The sequence below is a fragment of the Ambystoma mexicanum genome, chromosome 1q, assembly GCF_040938575.1.
Source record: "Ambystoma mexicanum isolate Mex_15411 chromosome 1q, UKY_AmexF1_1, whole genome shotgun sequence".
NCBI lineage: Eukaryota > Metazoa > Chordata > Amphibia > Caudata > Ambystomatidae > Ambystoma > Ambystoma mexicanum.
The window spans coordinates 590344573-590366735 of record NC_090922.1 but is presented as its reverse complement, the minus strand read 5'-3'; the positions used below and the strand labels follow the sequence as shown (position 1 = coordinate 590366735).

At 48.3% G+C, this 22163-nt stretch overlaps 1 protein-coding gene across 1 annotated transcript in view; it reads right to left on the bottom strand.

Annotated features, from left to right (window-relative positions):
• The window catches only part of RABGAP1L (RAB GTPase activating protein 1 like), a 3056406-nt gene that overhangs the window by 808395 nt on the left and 2225848 nt on the right, over positions 1-22163 (bottom strand). Inside the window, exon 17 of the mRNA XM_069641102.1 lies at positions 5889-5963. Within this exon, the coding sequence (XP_069497203.1) occupies positions 5889-5963 (75 nt within the window). The remainder of the gene's footprint in view (positions 1-5888; positions 5964-22163) is intronic.

The following is a 22163-nucleotide window of genomic DNA, read 5'->3' as shown; positions in this document are numbered from 1 at the left end:
CGAAGCTGCCCGTCAACTGGATCCAGCGGGCGTCGAGGAACTCCTGTAAGAGTCTCATCCGAAGCCTGCAAAGGCGCACCAGATAAATGCAGGAGGACATCATGCCGAGGAGGGACTTGATAGATCTTACCCTGGCCATGTCTGTGGCTAGCAGACGCTGCACCTTGCCCAGAATGGTCCTGATCCTTTCCTCCGACGGCGAGGCCAGCCGCGCCACTGTGTCGAGCTTGGCTCCCAGAAACAGGGCGACTTGCGACGGAACCAGGTGGGATTTTGGAAAGTTGATGGAGAATCCCAGGTCCGTGAGCAGCTGGACGGTCTTCGCAGTGTGCTCCACGGCGAGCTCCCTTGTCCTTGCCCGGATGAGCCAGTCATCCAGGTAGGGGTAGACGTGGATCCCCTGTAGGCGCAGCCGCGCCGCCACCGGTGCGATGCACTTGGTGAACACCCTGGGTGCCGACTTCAATCCGAACGGGAGGGCCTTGAACTGGTGTATTTTTAGAATGGGGATGTGGAAGTACGCATCCTCCAAGTCCGACGACGACAGGAAATCGCCCTCCTCCAGCTGTCCCAGCACATGCTGGAGGGTGACCATATGGAACTTCTCTGCCTTGATGTACTTGTTCAGTCGTCGTAGGTCCAGGATGGGGCGCCATCCTCCTGTCTTCTTTTTTACGCGGAAGTACCTTGAGTAAACTCCGCAGCCCCGAAGCCTCTTTGGGACGAGCTCAATGGCACCCTTCTTGAGCATCGCCCTTACTTCCAACAGCAGTTGCGGGACATGATTTTCCTTCCTGGCCACAGGTGGAATGTGAGGGCACTTCTTCAGGAATTTGATAGAGTGTCCTCTTGCCAGGGTATCCAGCACCCAATAATCGGTGGAGATGGACTTCCACACGCCGGCGAACTTTGTCAGCCGGCCTCCCACCGGGGTGCTTCGGTGGGGGCCCGAGGCCACGGCCGGTTCAGTCCTGCTTGGAGGTGGTGGCCTTGCCGCCCTGGCCACCTTGCCGACGGCGGCGAGGCGCTCCCTGCTTGCTGCGACCCCTGTAGGCCTCCTGAGACGAGGAGCGTACCGCCTGGCGGTAGGACGACGAGGCACCGCTAGATCCCTTGGAGGCCCCCTGTCTGCCTCAGGAGCTCCGAAAGGGCCGTCGTTGCTGAAGGGCTCCTAGGGCGCGGGCCGTCTCTGTGTCCGTCTTTATGGCTTGGAGGGATATTCGTCCACCGCCTTCCTGAACAAGTTGCTGCCGTCGAACGGCATGTCCAACCCCCTGGTCTGGACGTCCTGACGGAAGTCGGTCGCCCGGAGCCAACCCCGTCGTCGTAGGCAAACTCCGTTGCCCAGCTGGCGGAACCCGGTATCGGCAATATCGGTTGCCACCGTTATGGCGTGGTCCGACGCCACCTCGCCTTCTTGAAGTATTTCCAGGGCCTCGGATCTCTTGTCGTCCGGTAGGAAGTCCAATATGGGGGCCAGCTTAAACCAGAGCTCCCTGTCGTAACGGGCCACGATCGCCAGGGCTTTGGCCGCTTTGATCGTCGTCGCCGCCGACGAAATGACCCGTCGCCCCATGGTGTCCAACTTCTTTCCCTCGCCGTCCGGAGGGGAATTCGGCGTTGAGGCTCCTAACCCCGCCGCTTTCTTCTTCGCCGCCGCCGAGACGACCGAGTCTGGCGTTGGCTGGGCCCTGAGGCACAGGGGAGCGGTCTCAGGGACCCGGTACTTCTTCTCGTACCGGTCCCGTTTGGCTGGTGCCGTGGAGGGGTTCTTGAGTACCGACAGGCCCTCCTCCTAGATGTCATCGATTAGAGGCACCGCGATGACAGTTTTCCTCTTGGCCTCCTGGCGCTGATAGACGAAACCTTCCTTTTTCTGCTCCTCCGGGCAGAGCTGGAACAATTCGGACTCCCTGGCGATCATGGCGTGGAATGAGCCAATCTCGTCAGGCGGAGATGCCCGTGCGACGGGAGACCCGTTCCGTCGTCGTCGCCCTCAGAACCCGTCGTCTAGCCCACCGCACCCTCATCACCCGACTCGTGGGAGGATGAGGAGGGAACTGCAGGCCTTACGGGGGCGAGCGGAGGAGAGGGTTGGGTCCTCTGTCATTTGTTCTGAGGACTTCCCGACGGGCCAGGTTGCGGGTCCTCCGGCCTGGGCCGTGGTAATCTCGTCCTTATCTCAGAGCATAAGGACTGGATAGCAAACAAAATGGCCGCCGAGCTATCCTGAGGCCTAGGTTCCAGCTGCGCCGGAAGGGAAAGCTGCTCTTCCTCACCATCGTCGTCTTCCTCAGTTATCTCCCGAGGATCTTCCTTGCGGGACCAAACCTTCTCGAATTGTACTTCGAGATTCCTCGCGACCTCTGTCAGTTCCCCCTCCGAGGCTGACTCCGAGCTCGAGGAGGCTACCGTGCCCCCCCCCCCTTGTTCCATCATGGGGGCCATGACGATGGGCTGAAAAGAGGATTCCCTCCTTGGCGGCAGGCAAACTCTAGTCCCGGAGGCAATCTCCGCTGGCGGGGTCTCTGCCGGCTTGGACAGAGTCGCCGCAATCGCCTCGATAGAGGCCTTTGCCTGCTGGGTAGGGGCCTTCACCACCTTAGGTGTGTCCTGGGCCTTCCCCTTAGGGGGAGGGGCGACGCCTCGCTCCCCCTCTCCCGAGATCGGACGGGGCTTCTCCCGAAGCTTAACCGGGGTCTCGGACTTCCTCTTCCCTGAACCGGAGCGCTGGCTCGTGGTTGACGGTGCCGGGGAAGGTGCGCCCTGCCTGGCGACCGAAGAGCCCGACCTTTCGGCGCTCCCGGAGCCAGCGGACTCGCAGCACTTGGCCTGTTGTTGGGCCCCCGTCGCCGGGGCGCCCGCACAGGGCTTAGAAGCCCGCTTGGACCCTTTCTTCTTCTTCTCACCCATCAAGCCCTTCTCCAACCAGATGGCGAGACGAGATAGACGGTCCCTCATGGTCCGCTCCGACAAGTTTTTGCAGAACTGGCAGTCCTTCTCTACATGAGTCTTGTCCCCAGGAAGACAGCAGAGGCATCGCGAATGTTCGTCCTCCTTAAACACATTCTGCAGCCCGCCTCCAGGGCAGCTGCGAAACAGCTTGGGTCCGGATGACGAACTCGCGTCCTGGGCCATCTCGAAGTAGGCCGCAAATCTTCTGGAATCCTCCAAGAGGTTGATTCAACGAAATCTTCACCCTTGAGGGGCGTAGGAAAATCCCGCAACGGGTACCCGTTAACGGGAGTAGAAACGGTGGAGCTTGAGGCTCGATTAACCGAAAAAATGTGAAAATACACCTGAAAAAAGCGCGAAACACGCAGTAAAAGCTCGAGAGCTAAGCACGAGGACTCCCAACACTTGAACGTGCGGTAAAAATCTGAAGATGGCTGCCAGAGGCAGGGCTTAGGCAGATGGCAGTCATTGGCTGTGGTCAGTATGATGCAGAGATCAGTGATTGGTTACTACTACGAAAGACAGATCAGAAACGAAACTGATACTGATTTTTTCTTTACCGAGGATTCCCAGCCTGACGACGGGGAATATTCATGAGCATGTGAATCCATGCTGGAGAATAGCACAATTCCTCACTAAGGGGAGCGGCAGGCTTGGACTGGCCACTGGCCGGTAGGAGAATAGTGCAATTCCTCAGTAAGGGGAGCGGCAGGCTGATAGGAGAATAGCGCAATTACTCACCAAGGGGCGCGGCAGGCTGGTAGGAGAATAGCGCAATTCCTCACTAAGGGGAGCAGCAGGCTTGGACTGGCCACTGGCCGGTAGGAGAATAGCGCAATTCCTCACTGAGGGGAGCGGCAGGCTTGGACTGGCCACTGGCCGGTAGGAGAATAGCGCAATTCCTCACTGAGGGGAGCAGCAGGCTGGTAGGAGAATAGCACGATTCCTCAATGAGGGGAGCGGCAAGCTGGTAGGAGAATAGCGCAATTCCTCACTAAGGGGAGTAGCAGGCTTGGACTGGCGGGTAGGAGAATAGCGCAATTCCTCACTGAGGGGAGCAGCAGGCTGGTAGGAGAATAGCGCAATTCCTCACTAAGGGGAGCGGCAGGCTTGGACTGGCCAGTAGGAGAATAGAGCAATTCCTTAAGGGCCGACGAGACCCGACTTGCAAGTGTGGGCTGGTTTTGTGGGCCAGTTTTATGACTCAGTATGCTGCGCAATTGGTATTTTTGACCAATTTTATTCGACCATGACTTTTATAATGCACCATTTTTCATATTCTTTTTTACAATCATGCATCCACATGTACACAAACAGTACGTCTTTAGAAGCCACTAATTCCGACACATAAATGTGGGCTCTTTTTCAGTGCCTGGAGAGATTAATTGTCCTAGTGGTACTCGCTTTCCCATTTCATTCTCAAAATACAAATTTTTGGTCGTGCCACAGCCTGAACCGCTGCGTGTCTATACATCAAGCTTTAGTGGGGGCTTCAAGTCCCGAAAAGGTGCTTTTGCAAATGTGTTGCAAATCCGTGCAACGGTTTGTTTTAAAAGTGCCAAAAGAGGCAAAAATCAAGTAGTGATATCTGTGGTCACACGTGGTGAAGACGATTACACCCTACGTGGAAAACAAAATTCAAAATGTGCATATTGCAGCTGTAGGGAAAATGAGAAGGGGCCCTAAATGTGTGGAATAGGCCAAAAAAAAAGAAAAAAACATTTTTTTCACCAGACTAGCAGACGTCCATAGGTTGATCAGTGAACCAAGATCAGGTCCCAGACTCAGCCCAGACTTTGGGTGTCTTGGTGAGGGCCTTGGGAATGGCCTTTGGCCAGGACCTGTGCAAATTAGCCACTGGCCATGGCTAGATACCGACGGACCTGCCATGGGGGCAAAGTGGCCAATGAAACCAGCAAGTCGCGGTGGTGAAAGCGGTCGCTTGAAGAAATGGGTGCGCATGTTTATGCATTTCTTTGCATGGTTCGTTTGCTCTTGAAGAAGAGGCTGTAACCCCAATAAAACAATACATTAGAATGTACTTTTCTGAATTTCTACATGCACTGCTCTTTTCGTTTCCGGTGATTAGCCACATTTCTGGGATTCCAGACATTTGAAGCCAATTAAAAAAACACAACATGATGATTAGTTGTTACAGAGGTTTGCCACACGGTTATCTCCTTCAATACTTGGTCGTGTGCGTGCGCTGATGCACGATAGCTTGCAACTGTGCACATGCAAAGTAAGTGCAGATACGGCTGATTGGCAGAAAAGGTACCAACGCACAGTTTGCAAGATCCCGCAAATAAATATTGTGAGCAGATTAATTGCATGTGTTTAAAAGCTGTTTTGTGGTTTTTAAGAATTGGAACATGAAGACAGTTGACAGTTCTCCTGGGTCCAGCACTGGACTAAACAATCCTATTACTATCATTATAACTGTATCAAGTAATAGCTCTGAATTGTAACAGCAAGTTCAGAAAAGGGGAATCGCAAAAGCTGATCATGCCTTCAACGAAATGCTGTAGTGGCAGCTGAAAGTCTGCTGTCTGCTTGCTCGACAGCACCTCTGTGACTGAACTGTAAGCTACTACAGTTGGGTAGTGATGTCATGTTCTTATTACAGGTGAAAATTGATGAGACAACTATATTATAAAAACATTAAGTGCGTTTTTATACAAATATTATATGCTTCTATTTTAACTTCCTAAATCACTTAATTCTCTAAGAGGTGTAGAATTTGGAGCAAAGAGGGTTCTGGAACCTATGGCTCTCCAACTGTTTTGGACTACAGCTCCCATCAGCACTTTCCAGAGTAGTCAATGGTGAAGGACCATTGAGGTTATTGTCCAAATCATCTAGAGAGCCACGGGTTGCAGACCCAGCATCGTGTAGTTTTACACACCAGTGTTTAAACTCAGTGATGTACTCACATGTAGTAACAAGACGGCAGCCAGAAAAGACATCCCCTGGCAATATCCCAACTCTTCATCATACACGGAATAGGCCTGGGAGAAGAAACACAAGAGAAAGGTAAGCTTCTGTGCAGGAATCACCTTAATCACAATACAGCAGACTGTGTTTGCAGGTGGCAGCCCACCGACTGTATGTCTCACTTAAGTTTATGACAGTGGCGCAACCCCATTGGGCTAATTAAACTCCAGTCCACCCAAAATTCAGATCCGTCTCTAAAGGCACCTGCTGACCTTGAGAGCTGCCACAAGCAGGATAAAATGCACACGATAATCAGAGGGCGGGTCTGTGCAAATCAGGGGTAAAAACATGTTCCCTTCCTCCCCCGCACGCTTTCAAAGATCCATACGTCTTCAGCCCCCAAACCCCAATATAAACCCCATACATGGACCTGCCTTTCATCCAGTCCAACACCAACTCTGCGTTTTACAAGTTTAACATCAACAGTGAAAGAAAACAACCACCATTATTTTCAATAATTGTCCGTCGCAGCATGCAGTTTTATACACATTCCCTTGGCCAATCACCCAACATTTGCCCTTCTTTAGGGACGTGCCCAGGGCTACAGTCACCCCGGCACCCATGGCCTGCACACTGAGCTATGCCAGCTGCAGCTATTTCGCCTGAATCATGCTCAATTGCAGAAAACAAAAGCTGATCACTTCAGTGCAGGACTATGATATGATATGCCATTTATAACGCGCCTATACACAAGTGTTTCAAGGCGTGACGATGCAAGGGGGGGGGGGGGACAGAGGGAAGACAGACAACGTCATTCTGATCGCGCAAGTGCATGGGAAAGGGGCAAAGTGCAGGGGAGAGGAGGAGGGAAAAGTGCAGCGCATGGGATAATAGAATTACAAAAAGTACGGCCAGCTGGTGTCAAGTGCTGGTAGTAGGACTGTAGGGATACAGAGACAGTCTCGAGTGTGGGATTGCCGGGAAGGCAGTGCAGGTGTGCTATGTGATGGCTTGAGAAGGGGGTGCTTTATCCCAAGCAGGCTATTAAAATAACCACAAGCAAGCGTGGGCCTTCCAGGTAGCTCAGCAAGATGCAACACTAGAGTGTCTCCAGAAGGCCCCAAGTCAAAATCTCTATTAGCAGGGGTGGACTGGCCTATACGGAACTCTGGAGATTTCCCGGTGGGCCTCTGCACCCTGGGCCTCTTTTCTGTGGTATTTCCAAATTTTCTCATAGGAAAAGCATTGGGCTTGCTGAAAATGTGTCATATGGGGCCACTTTGAACTTTATTTCCATGGCCTCTGTTGGTCCCCAGTAATTATTTCCAGGGCCTCTTTTAGTTCCCAGTCCAGCCCTGTCTATTAGGCATAGATGACAACTTTTTGAAGTGGACTCACTTGAGGGTTACTTGGGTGTTACTGGCACGCCCATGCCTCGTCCTATAAGACGTTTGCATAACGTCACCCACCACCTTAAAATGATACAATATGCTATGAACCCACACATTGTGGACGCATAACATTAGAATCAGGAACAACCACAGTTCACTTTGAGTGCCTTTTATAATAGTGTAGAGAAGTGTATTTGCCCCAATAGAGGTGACTGTGCTTTGCATTAGTGTCACAGGCAAGCAATTCTTATTAAGTGCATAACTCAGAGGAAGTGTATGCTGCATTACGCTTGTGAGTTACCCTTTAGTCAATGTTGGGAAGTGGTAGGATTGTACTGGAGTGCCTTTTGATCTTGTGCAAAATGGTCTTGCGCTCTCGTGTTCACTGCATATTGCAACATCAATAATTAATATATGATGTAAAGGATCACATACAATTTCCTGAATTTGCAATTAATCGCATTGTAAGCAATTCAATATCTGGTTTCCTAGAGCATGTTTTTGTTATCATTTTCAGAAATTAGAGTTATTTTTAACTGGGCCCTGACAATAACTGGTGAAAATGACACTTACATCACTTGTTTTTTCAACAGACTAACAATTTAGGTAGATAAGGTACAGTAAGAGGAAATGAGTTGTACAAGATCACACACTTAAGTGGAAAACATAGAATGTGTGCCTAGCCTGCAATTTAGGCCTTAACTGACCACATATATTCTCAGCTGTGGTAGTTAAATATATATAATAAACCATAAATCCTTATAGAAAAACATTAAGCAAAAAGAGAATGACTGTAGCTGTACATTCCCCATTCAAACGGAAGTATGCAATGGTAACTTATTTAAGACCAATCATTCTGCAGCTTATGGAGTTCAGCCTGCCACTTGTAATTATGCACAATGTACAGCATATTGGAAGCTCCAAAAACAAAGAAAAGAAAAACCTTTTTGTCCATAACATTATGGAAATAAATTAGACCGTTCAAAATGCGACAAGGGGTACATTTGTGATTCCGTTTAGATGTCTTGAGCGAAGATGCAGATTTCCACAGTCAACTGTATCAGCTAAATGGGGCATTGAAATGCAAACCCCGATCCCCATCGACTCACACCAACCAAACGTTAGTTGTATATTAGAGGACTAGCTGCCCTTTCAAATGTGCAGAGAAGTTAGTGGATTTGCATGGCCGTAATGCCAGGTTTGGCGGAGTGGCATTAGAGGCACAGCTGCCTCCTATTGCTGGATTTGGATGTAAGGGGGCTGCTGCAAGATGCCAGGAGATTGAAGCCCGGCCCATGCGGATGTCTGCAAAGCAGAGGTCTTCACAGGAGGTAAACACTCTGTTTACAGCAGAAGACCTCAGCGAAGCTATTGTAAGCCGAGGCAAAGGCACACTTAGCATTGAAAAAATTCATTCTGTTTGACATGGTTTCTAACGGATGCCCCATGCCCCGTTTGTGGGTTTTCTGACACTTTTGCTGCCTCGCCGGTTTAGTGTTTGATTGCGGGCCAAAACCCGCAGGTCACGGGTCAGTTGACAGCTAAGAGGTGGGGGGAGGATAGAAGAAACAAAGGTGGCCCTCCCTGCAAGTCAGTAAAAGGAAAGGAACGTCGTACTGTTTAATTCCTCCCCACTTCGACCTCTTGCTGGAATACTTAACTTTTGTTATGAGCAGTACCTTTCCTAGGCGTACATTTTTAGGCAATTGGCACTGCATGGGGCGTTTCTGACTAGAAGAGACCTATACAGCTCCAATTAACTAGCAAATCTCTGCTGCCAAGGCAATGAAAGTGAGTAACACAATTAAGCTTCCTATGACATGATATGATATGGCATTTATAACGCGCCTATACACAAGTGTTTCAAGGCGCGACGAGGCAAGGGAGGGGAAACAGAGCGAAGACAGAGAGAGCGATCCTACTAGGCCAGGTGACAGTGAAACTGCGCAAGTGCAGGGGAGGGCGGTAAGGTGAAAAGTACAGGGGGAACGGGGAGGGGGCAGTGCAGTACATAGGATAACAGTAAAATAAATACAAGTGCAGACATCAGGTGTCAAGTGCTGGTAGGGGGCTGTAGGGCTACAGAGACAACCCCCCGAGTCCAAGGGTTGCCAGAGGGGTTGTGCAGGTGTGCAACTGGCGGGGAGGGGACCTGGGCCCGAGATCAGAGGGTAGCCAGGTAACCAGCACAATTTCAGATTCCGCCAGGAGATCAGCAGGGGAGAGGATGAGAGAAAGCAGAAGCAAAGAGGAAGGTCTTGAGGTGCTTCCAGAACCGGAGATGGTTCTCCTCAAGTGTCAGAGAGGCAGGGAGGCTGTTCCAGAGGGAGGCCCTGGCAAAAGAAAGTTCTACCACCAACTCGCTGCTTGGAGAAGCGCCTAACTCTGAGGGAGTTGGAGGAGGATTAGCGAAGAGCTCGAGAGGTAAGATATTTAGGAAGAGAGAGTTAAAGGTATGGAGGTCCCAGGCCCCATAAGGCCTTGTGAACAATGCAGAGGGGTTTGCACTTCACCACTGGAAGCCAGTGCAGAGATTTCAGTCCTGGAGAGATACTATCCCTGGGCTTGAGGACACAGACAAGTCTCGCAGTCCTGTTCTGGATGGCCTGCAGAGGGCGGAGAGTAGCGGCAGGCAGATTTAGAAATAGGCTGTTGCAGTAGTCCAGCCTAGAGAGAACCAGAGCTCTGGAGACAGTGAGCTTCTGGGGGAAGGAGGGGAAGGAGAGGAAGGAGAGGAAGGGAAAAATACCTCTGAGGAGGTGCTGCTGGTAGTGTGGCTTCCTAGAGACATCCGAGGTGTGAAAAGAGAAGGAAAGTGTGGAGTCGAAGATGACCCTGAGGGTTTTGGCCTCACAGGTGGGAGCAGGAAGGGGGCCAAGAGAGGCCGGCCAGAGTGACAGGAAAGGAGGGAGCAGGTGTGGCGATAAGGAGAATCTCGGTCTTATTGGCATTAAGGCAGAGATCATTGGCAGCACACCACTCCTGGATGGCGGACAGACAGAGATGAGAGAAGGAGAAGAGGTGGCAGAAGGGAGCCTGAAAATGAGTTGATTGTCATCCGCCTAGCAATGAAAGTTGGGGCAATGAGCCGCAATGGGGTGGGCAAGAAGTGCCAGGTATTGGTTGAACAGCCAGGGAGAGAGGTTAGGCCCCTGGGGAACACCACAGGTAGAGAGAGAGATAGAGAAGAGGAAGGACCCAAGTTGGACCTGGGAGAGTCAATCGGAGAGGAAGGTCAGCCAAGACAGGGCCTGATCGGCGATACCCAGGTTATCAAAGGCATGGTTGAGCAGGATGGCATGGTTGACCATGTGAAAGGCAGACGAGAGAACATATTAAAAGATTATAACCCTGATGTCTACTAGCATGTCATGCAAATGTTCTTAACATCATGCATACCAGCAAACAGCAACAATCTCTATACCAGTTGATCTTTTAAGACTATTTTTTTTTAGAGTGGAGATCAATTTTATTTTAGCATAGCATAATAATTCTGTGTAAAATGTTTGCGTAAATCATTTACGCATGTTTTAACACTGCACCATATTTTCATTCATTGGTATGGTGAAGAGGGGGCACAGAACAGAATTGCCATTTCGGTCAAACTTATCCACTCTGTCACACAAAGGCACAAGCGATTATTCCAGCATGACATTTTCATGCTGGAGAAAATGGTTTGGGTTATTATGGAATCTGACTGTTTTTACACCAGCTATAAGCAGGAGGATTCCAAAGGAATCCACTATAAACACTTCCTGCCATGCATAAATGGCAGACAGCATTTACTCAATTTGCACTAAAGGTGAAAAAAAAATAAGGCATACAGGAAATTACGCCTGCATTTACACCTTTGTTGTGCCCTTTTTACACCTAAGGAATCTGTTTGCAAGTAAGTGCAAATGTAACAGGTCTCTGCCATGCAATTTATGCTTTTACATTTAAAAAAAAACGCGTATTTCTTTAAGTGCTGAAAACACAGTCCTTTACAATACATTTTTCAGGTTATCATTATTTTGCATTTTAGGATTCGCAGTTTTCCATTCAGGATATGGAAAATAAAGGTAAAATGAAATGGTTTTGTTATAACTTTATTTACTAACCAGTCGTGCATGATGAGCATCGCAGGACACACTTATTGGCATAATCATGAGTATACATACAAATCGGTTCCAACTTTTTATACAGATTTTACGGTCCCTTCCTCCAGTAGTATTCTGTTAGGGCGTGATAAATGCAAAATGAATCCCCTTAAGACACATCCGACTCCGAGTCGTCACCCTGCTGTGTACATGCTAAGTAGACACAGAACTGACCACACATGTCCTTTGGTCTACATGTAGGTACTACCATTGCCACATATCCCTCCTCCCGCTCATTGGCATATGCAAGGTTCTTCAGCCATTGTGTACTCCCCGGACTCGTTTTTGACTTCCAATATTTTAGCATACATTTTTTTGCAGTAATGCATGCAACATAAAATAATCGTCTTACAGTTATTCAAACCTTCCCAATGTCTCCCAGGAGATACTTGGGAGGGGCGGGGGTGGGGGGGATTTGAGTAGCGTCATGGGAATTTCCACTATCTCATGCAGCTGATCCACTATTTCCTGCCAGAATTTCAAGATCGAGGGGCAGCCCCAAAACACGTGGAACAAGTCCGCCCCTGCCCTCCCACATTTTACACACTTGCCATTTTCTTCTGGTGAGAACCTTGCCAGACTAGCCAGAGTGTAATATAGCTGATTCAATATTTGAAATTGTATAAGCCGGTGTCTTACGTTCATTGAGACTTCCCTAATGAGGAGACAGTATTTCCACCACTGAACATCCTGCAATTCCCTCTCCAAATCCCATTACCATATTGCCTGTGCTCCATTCCTAGTAGTCTGACTATCCTGCACCTGTCTATATAGTCTGGAGACTGGTATTCTAGCATATCCGCCCGTCACTATGGCCTCTATGCAGTTGTGCGTTTCGGGCACTCGGGGGAACGAGGGCCAACTGCTTCGACCGCAACCCTCATCCGGTAGTACTGTAAGTTCTTAATGGGACTGCCTCCAGCTTGGCGACACACTATTAGACCGTACCAAAGCGCCCACCGGCAACAGGTCCAGCAGGACCAACTGCTTTCCACCGTCCCAGGACATCTGCATGACTATATCAAATGTCGGGGGGATCCTGGGAAATTTCCATAGAGGGACCGCACCGTTATATGGGGTCATCATCCCCACCCCCGAAATAACCTGGTCCACGCATTCATAGTTGTGCGGACTGGATCGAAGGAACAGGAATCCACATATCGGCCCATAAAAATAACCGACTTAAGGTCCATAGAAGCCGCACTGCAGCTCTCCAATGAACAGTGCACTATTCCCGGGTCCGGAGAGTACCAGTGGCCAGGGAACTGCACCAGTGCCATAGTTCAAAATCAGTGGCCGACAACCCCCGACGCCCCACTGCTCATAGGGCTCCAATGGCCTCTCCCAGCTCATTCTGGCCACTCCCTGCCCCCAAACAAAACACACCGCCAGGGATCGTGGGTTATCAAAGAACCTGCGCCCATGCCATATAGAAATTATTACTGAAGTAATACAGCAGTTTCGGGACCACAATCATTTTTAGCTTAGACAACCTCCCATACAATGAAACAGGAAGACCAGACCAAATGTGTAACTTGATGTCCAGACTGTCCAGATACACCTCATGGTAGTCAAGAGTACAAGGTGTGGTGCGCCCTAGAGACCAACACACCCAAATATTTCAAATGAAGCGGCGCCCACCAAAATCCTAATAGTTTTCTAAGTACCTTAGTTCCATCTTTAAGCGTAAACAATTCCGACTTCGTACTGTAAATTTTGTAGTCTGAATAATATGTAAATCGGGTGACTTCTACCATCACAGGCCCCAGGTTCAGTTCCGGGTCTTGCACATATAATAGTGTCATCAGCGTAGAACGAGATGATCTGGGGTGGCCCTTGTACATGGATAGTCCTATGACGACATCGCCCACGTACAATTCACGCCAAAGTTTCTAACGTGAGGGCAAACAGTAATGGGGATAAGGGCATCCCTGCCACGTTCCCCAGCCCAAATTAAAAGTTTGTGATATCACGCCATTAGTGCAGACTCGGGCCACCAGACCTGCATATAGTATCCTTACAAATTTGATAAAAGGAGGCCCAAACTGGAAGTGCTGTAGTCTCGAAACAAGAACCACCAGAAGACGGAATCAAAGATTTTTTTCTTTTCCACATTTAGTGACGCGGCTACTGCCTTGGCCTGTATGTTTATCTGTGAGATTATGAAAAACAGTTGTCTCAAATTTAGGGCAGTGGACCTGCTAGGGATAAAGCCTGACTGATCCGGTTGCCCGAGAATCGGCATATAGGGCAGAAGCCTTGTTGCTAATATTTTTGCAAACACTTTAGTGTTCGCATTGATCAGAGACAGCAGCCTATAGGAGGACAGATCATGTGTCGACTTTGCAGGCTTCACCAACACCGTGATAGTCGCCTCTAAGAGAGTTGGTGGTAGATGGCCTATTTCCAGCGACTCCTCACATACTTGCAGCAGCCTCGGTGCCTGAGTGAGCCGGAACTCTCTATATAACTCAATGCCTATTCAGTCTGTGCCTGGGGGGCTTCCCAGATGCCACGGTCTGAATCGCTGCAATAACTTCCTCCACAATCACTGGTTGATTTAAGGCCAGTTGTGCCTCCTCAGTCAGGCGCAGCAAGTCAATTTCCCCCGGATATTGCTCTAGTTCCGCATCTGTACGCCCGTCAGCATTAGCGTAGAGTGTTGTGGAATAGTGAAGAAACTCAGCATTTATTGCCTCATCCAAGGTCCACACTTCCCCTTCACAACCTTCTATTCCCGTTATAGTTAGCCTGTGAGAGTGTGCATCACGGCCCTTTGAGCTGTAGTGTGCCCTTTGATCTGAGCGTTCTTGTATTCGACTTCACATGCAAGTCCCTTGAAAGATATACAGGTCCTGTGTGTGTGATGCACTTGTGTGTCATAACAAGTACCCGAAATTGTACCCTATCTTCAATGGGTAACCAATATAAGTCTCTTCTTGCTTTGGTTACATAGTCAGATCTCCTTAGCTCTGAGATGGCTCTGACTGCGCTGTTCTGTATGACCTGTACTCTTAGAAACTCTGTCTTGTTGAGGACCAAAAGAAGACTGCCACAGTAATCCATCTTAGATCCAATAATCGCTCTACCTATAATTTTGCAGTTGGCTTTTGAAATAAAGGAACAGATCTGTGTGAGTAATTTTAGATGGTATGCAGATGAGGCTACAAAGTGGCTCACTTGCGCTCTCATGTTAAGATGCTGGTCCAATACAATGCCTAATGTTTTCACTTTTGTTTTAGTTTCTATATGGTGTCCTGCCAAGGTGAATTTGTTGCAATTTTCCCCTAAGTTTTCTATTCTTTTAGGGCTTCCAACAACCATAAATTCTGTCTTTTCTTTGTTTAATGTAAGTCCGTTTTCAGCCATCCATGCTTGGATGAAGTCATAAACTTCATTCAATCTTACGGAGCTCCCGTCTAATCCCTCAGAGTGAATCTGTGGTCATTGATAACTCACTACGCAGCCACACCGGACCGTCAAGTACGAAGCCACCGGTCCTTCACTGTCTGTAAAAAAACGGATCTATTTGGTCTTGTGGGGATGTTATCAACCCTGCATCTAACAACATAGAGGGAGCCATTCCCCACTGGGGCTTAGTTTTGGGGGGACCATCCATCACCTGAGACAACTTCACCAGTGAGTGATCAGACGATGTTCGCTGGTGAATCTTACACTCACACACTTTCAACATCAAACCTGCAGAAAGTAACCATAGATCTATGCATCATGGACTGACAAATAATATGCGTATTCCTTAATATCGGGGTGACTATTCCTCCACACATCTACCAATCCCAGAAGGGACATAACCTGCCCGATCATTTGTGCTGCACCAGTTACGTGGGATGGCAGTGAGCGGCACCGCAGAACATCCAGGATAGTATCAAAGTCCCACATGATTGGAGTGACATCTGCTCTTGTGAGTATGTCAGAGATGACCGTAAACAGCCAGGTCATCCACATTACAGCCATGGTGTTTACTATCCCTATCCCTTCTCCTGCAACCCTACCCGCAGTATAACGTATCACCCTGCAGGGATGATGCAGCTTTCGTCTATTTGTAGTCCCAATGAAGGATGAATCAAGGTTAACACCCCTCTTGATTGCAACGAATAGTTAGTATAAAGTCACTGCTGACCCCATTTGGGTGCAATCCCCTTATATAACCGCTAAAGTGCATGTGTCTCTTGCAACATAACTAACTTGACTACCTAACATAACTACCTTGGGGTGATGTCGGTGAAGATATGCCAATATTTTCTTGTCTTAAGCAGGATTATTGAGGCCCCGGACATTCCATGTAATTAAAGTAATCACGTCACCCAATTACGCACCAGAGCCCAAGCTTTTTACTGCGATACCTGTTACAATTTCCTTTAATCATCATACCTGTCAAACTTTTAAAATTAACAGCCAACTTGCCCCCCCTCTCACACCTCCATCCCTTTCCACCCCACTTTCCAACAACTCCCAATAAATGTGTGATTGCAAAGTAGAACTTCCTCCGAGTCCCCACTGTCCAATTCCCTATCACCTATCCCACCCTCACCATCATCCCAAACTCGATGATGTGACCACATTTCAACAGTGGAACCTTCCATAGGTGCGTTACGACCAGCAAAGCGGGTGCGGAACAGTCCTCCACCCCAGCATAGTCCCATCAATCGCTCCCCATGCAGTTGGGATATCATAGTGGACCAGAATTTACAGCAGGCGAGGCCAGTCAAAGTCCCCTGCATCAGCCACCTCTATCTCCTGTGGCCGGCTTTGATGTTCCTTTGAGAGCAGCAGCATGGACGCTTATATATAGGAGATGGCATCAACTGGCTTTTCAAATTAGTGCGCCCGTCCCCATTTTGGATACGCAAATTAGCAGGGAACATTAGTGCATATGGGACCTGTCTGACCCGGAGCAGGTGTTTCACTGGGCCATATGACCATTGTTATATCTGCACTCCAGTCGCGAAATCAGGGTATATATATGTATATTACTGGCTTCCTAGCGCAGCATACCATGTTCCCGTGCCATCTTCAGGATTTTATCCCTATCTATAGTGCAGCAGTTTAGCTATTGTAGTGAGTGGGGGAACTCCCGGTTTTGGGAGTAGGAAAGTACCCGTTTTCAGTAGCTCTTCGACGAAAAGTTCCATGGGTCCCTTCACTGTTTTCTCTGGCACCCCCACAATCTGGATGTTGTTACGGTTGGAGCACGACTCAAGGTCATTGCACTTAACCCGGATTGCTGCCACCTCTGCTTTCAGATCCAATATTGTGCTCCACTTTGTCCTCCACTCCCCCCAATTCTGGCCTCAGCTTCCATTATGCGGCCGCTCTCCTTATCCAGCTTGGCATGCCGGCATCCAATATTTGCCACTATGTCCTCTAACTTTGCATCCCCCAAGGAAAATCCATTTTGCATTGCATCCATCAGTGGGTCTGTTCTGGCTCAACTTCACTCACAGGGTCACTGTGCCTGGCGGCCTGCACAGAGGTGCTGGGGTAAGTATCCATTGGGCCCTGTTTCTTCCCCCCTCCCTTTGTCATGCTTCTCGCTCGTCGCTTCAGTTGAGTCAATGCACTGTTCCACTGAGGCTACTCCTACTATGGATTGAGCAGGCTCCTGCTTTCTATTCTCGGTCTCCACACCACTTCCGTCCCTGGTAACACAGCAACCAGGTATGGCCCAAAGGATGTATCGCTCCACACTGCCTCCTCCCTGGCCCTACACTCAAGCTTGCAGGGAGTAAGTCCGGGGCACCCCAGGCACTAGGCAAACAGCACGCTACAGCTTTCCCAATTATCTGCCCGCTAGGTACTTCAGCTCCTCACCGTTACAATGTACGGCCTGCGGCCCAATCTCCGGACTGATCTGCTGTTGGCGTATGAGGCTCCCTGGGTCGGTCTCCGCTCACCCAGCAATCCGCACTTGCTGATTATAGCTGCTCCCCACTAGATGTGTTGAGCAAGCTGGTCCTGGGAACCAAAGTTGTGCGCTCATCATCTTGGGCGAGTCCACCCCGCCTCAACTCAGGCCGCCAGCTGCTGCGGTCTTTCGAACTTGCGCCCCCTGGGTCTGCACATCTCTCGACCCGCCACTGCCGAGTTCCGTGCTGCCATTCACCACTTGTATCACAGCAGTTCACACACCAGCCGGATCCACTCTGGAGTGTCACAGCCTGTCCTCACAGGTGTCTGCCGCAGCTAGAAATCGAGCAAAACTTCCAATTCGGCACGGTTTCAGATATGTAGGGAAACAGGATTTCTTTGGGGACAGAGCTTGCATTCACCCCACCAATCGCATTGCTGCTCAGCAGCGCCCCCCGGATTAATATGTTTCTAAAAGTATTTATATATTGTCAGGTTAGATTACTATGAGTTTGTAGTCCTTGAAAGCAAACATTTCTATATTTGTGCTTTGCGTCTAGTTGCGCCCCTGGTCTGTCAGACACATTTGTCACTTTGTTCAAGGGTTTGAGTAGCATCAGCATGCTGTAAACTACTGCCTTAAGTGCTTTCAGAGGATTTGGGTTGTCTGAGCGTGGTAGAATTGTTCGCGGCGGAATTGACCATAATCAATTTTGCTGCAAATGTTTTTACCGTGACCAAACAAACCAAATCCCATGTCCCCCAATACCCCAGAACATCACCCCACCCCACCCCACCCACTTACCTTTTCCTCTGTCATCCGCCTCTTCTGTACCCTGCGGCATCAGTTCTGTCCCTCTAATGCGGGTCGGATCCAACGCCACAGGGTCCCTTTTTCTTTTAACTTTTTTTTCCCGTCCCCCTACTCCAATATTGAGGAAGCGGGGGACACTCCTGCACCCCCGAAACCCAAAAATACCAAACATGGGGAGCGGGGGACACCCCCACAACCTCTGCTCTCCATGCTCGTTATTTTGAAAAATCAATCGAATGGTACTGGCCAAAATTGGTCAAATGTACCATTCGATCAATTACTTTCGAGCAAGTTGGCTGTTTCCCATTCAGATACTAGCTTACAGAACTGAAAAGCTGATTCAGGAAACAGAACAATTTAGAAAGCATGGTGTGCAACGACCAAGGTGTAAGCAGGGATCTAAGGTGGCCTGGTGGTGGGTGTGTGAATCCAGGCATCCTCGGGCACAAACACACATTACAATGATCCACATAGGGCATAGGTGTAAAAAGCCCAGAACTCACATTTAAGTATGCATGAGCTTTTCTGTTGCCGGATCTAGAGACATGTTTCAGTCTGCGGCTTTATGTTAGCTGTCCCTGAACTCTTACACTCCTTAAGTCTTATGTTTTTTGAAATTCTGTTTTTTTGCTGGTCAGTATTTCCATAAACATATTCTCTATTATTTATTTAAATAAGTGTCATACATAGTGGCTCAGTGTTGTCTCGAGGACACTTCAGAGCACTTGTTTCCCTGGAAAAGATAGGCCAGATAAGCAAGTAGGGCGCATGCAAGGTATTTCGTTATCATTGGTGGGCATTACAAGGGGTACACAGATAAAACCGTGGTGGACCCGATGCCCACAATGGTGAAATGAACTGGATTAATGCAAAGTAATAGTGGAAATTAAGAGTTTATACAGTAAGATCATAGAGGGTTTGAAGGAGTAGGAGAAAATTATTAATATTGTCTTGAGGTCAAAGTTCACCGCTGTAAACCAGTCCTCACCCTTGAGTGTCTCTGAAGAGCTTTGGCTTGAACATTTTCTGAAAGTGGAGGTATTTCAGCTAGTTTCTCAATGTGGGATTGAGGGTGCTCTACAATGTGGGGCTCTGGGCCCCTAAAAAGTTTCTCACATTTTTTTGCCATTCAAACTTCTGTTAAGTGATGTTTTAAAAATTGCCCAAGTTCAGGTAGCTAGATGGGATATAGTGTGCAGGGCCCTTTGTCCTGATGTATGTATGGTGCCTAGGATTTTATACTTGATCCCCGAGTTTACAGGTATCCAGCCGGTCAAACGTTGTAGGTGGGCATGGTCACGTTTCTTCATGTTTAGGGGCAGTCTACATCATGTTTCTGTACTCTTTGTAGCCAGGCAAGTTAATGTTATAGGCCACAGGCATACAGCATTGTCGTGGTTAACAACAGCCATTAACATCTGTACAGTTGGCTCCATCGAGTGATTACTTTAGAGATGGGGTAGGCTCTTTTGAAGCAGGGAAAACTGAAAGTTTATTTCTTTGCTAACGGATATGATTTCGGGCGTGATTCTGAGCTGCGATTAAAAAATACCCCGGACTTTAAATCTTTGATTTCATAATGGGGCAGCTCACAGTAACGTGGGCCATTTGAAATTAATTGTGCTACCATCTGATTTACCCACTTGTAGGATTTCTGATATTTTGTCAATGAGGCAAATGATGCTTTCCCTCAAACAAAAAGATGTGGTCCCAGCAATCAGTCAGTCTGATCTGGTTCACTCCATCTTTGCCTGGACGCAAGTGGATTTGGGTATCATATGCATAACATCTGAAACTGCAGCTGGAGGACAGCCATCAACAGAGCCACTTAATGAAAACGTATGTTGAGTATGAGTGGGGATAGAGATGAGACTTTGGGTTCTCCAGTTGTCCTCAGCAGGGAGCATTCAGTGGACCTTATTTTAACCTTCTGTGTGCAGTTAAAGCATTTATTCCATTCTAGGGCAGAGCAAAAGAAAGCTCCATTCATCCCTTCCCCCAAACCCCCACCCGATTCTGCCACACCCTCTAGTGCCACATAATTAGGCAATTTTGCTTATGTGTACAGTCTTGCTCTTTAGTTTGTAGTGCTTGCCCTCCTAGGTTACTGTTTCCTTCGTAAACAGTTTTTCCATCGCCAGAATTTGACATAGATGAACAAATTACTTACTTCCAGTAATGTTCTTTCCAGTGGATTCTCCTCCAACAGATTTCTCTTCTTGGGTATATTTGGCAGCGTCAGCAGAATCACAGCAAGGTTTACCCAACAGTGAGCAGAGTGTGAACCCAGCATCGAAGTCTCTCGATGCACATGCTTGTCAGACATGGATGTGATGTGAGGTAGCCCATATATTCCTCACACTGTGCTCAATGACTTCAGTTTTCCCTGTTTTCCATGCTTAGCCACATCACTAGAGGTATGAAATGTGTTTGTATAATGGGTTGCATCCCCCCACAGATTCCTCACCTTGAATAGATGGGTTTAATAGTCTCCCACAGGAGTACTTTTCTCAAGGATGCAGAGAAGGGGAGAGACTGAAGAAACTTCTGTCACACAGATACATTTTGTAGGACCAGAAAAGGAATCCAAGCAAGAGTTTTTAGCAAAAGTATAAAAAATGGCTCAGGGTACTGTGAGGGGTCAGAAATGAGAGGCGGACACAAAGTTGTAATATTTTCAATATCAGACATCTTTATTAAAACAAAAGCGTTGGATGACGGCCTCTCTGCTCCTATCCAAAAGAGGGTTTCCCCAGAAACTAAAACTAAAGATCAGCCTGTGTCTCGTCATCAAACATACAACTGTCCTTGTGTCCAAAACATACTACCCTGACCCTCAAACTAGGTTGCAAAGAAATGTATCCGACTTATATTTGGCAAAATGTGTTCACAACTAAGGCAAGTAGACAAATCCAACAGAAACAGACTTTTTCAAGGAGGAGTCCTTGGATCCACAGGGTGGTTCCATTCCCTGGATTATTTAAGCAGGATGGCAAAAGTGTCTCTTTCAAACCTTAGCTCCTCACAGATGACAAACGTGTCTCTTTCAAACAACAGCTTCTTAAGTATGGCAAAAGTGTCTCTTTTAAGCAACAGTTTCTAAAAGGTTGGCTTCCTGGTATACTCCTCTGTCAGGAATCATTTAGTAGGTTCCTTAGATCCTCTGGTATAATCTCCTGCCAGGTATCTTACCTTTAAAGGGATTGCCTGGTATACTCCCCTGCCAGGAATCCCTTTCTTGGACTTCTCTGCCAGGTATCCTGCCCCAATGCTCATTGCCGGATGTGTTCCTTCCACCAGGACTGCCTTTTCCATTCAATGTTCTTTATTTCAACACAGTTATACTACTTCACTGTGTTTTCTACTTCATTGGCTTGAGGTAACACTTGTTCCAACTTTCCATACATTAATATTAATATTTCATATATAGGGAGTGGGTCAATGTTTGCCTTTTTATATCTTCATTAATATTAATTTGCCTGGGATAACACTTGCTCCAAGTTTCCCCACTTCAATATTTCATATATGAAGACTTGTGCAAGTTCTGTCTGTGCATTTTACTTCGTTATTCAAATATTCTTAGCTGGTTATACGCGTGTCGGTACGCTCCGGGGGCTTTGGGCAGACTTACCAGTGTCCTGTAATGTTCCCGACCCTTGGCACGTTGCTGCAGCGAAGCTTCACCTCTATGACGGTCTCCGTCGCACTGCAGAGTGTTGTCCAGAACTCCTGGTTGCTCCGTGTTCACCCACCGGTAAGATTGCTGCTTCTCTGCACCACTGCATTCCCGACAGCTCTGCTGTTGCTGTTGGCTCTCTGGCGGTTCTCTCCTGGTGCCTGCTGCTTCTTTCCTGGCCTCATGCCACACAGGTAGGTAACACTTGCGAGCGGCTGCCTGGACGTGCCTTCCTTTGCCATCATGGTCCGTTCCCGTACTGTTGCCTGCCTCAGCTCTGCTCGTCTCCACTCCTCTCCAGCTCTGCTTCCTTCCTCTCCTGCTCTGACGATTTGAACGTGGACCTCATTTTTAATGGGTTTCTTTTTTTTCTTTTTTATTGTATT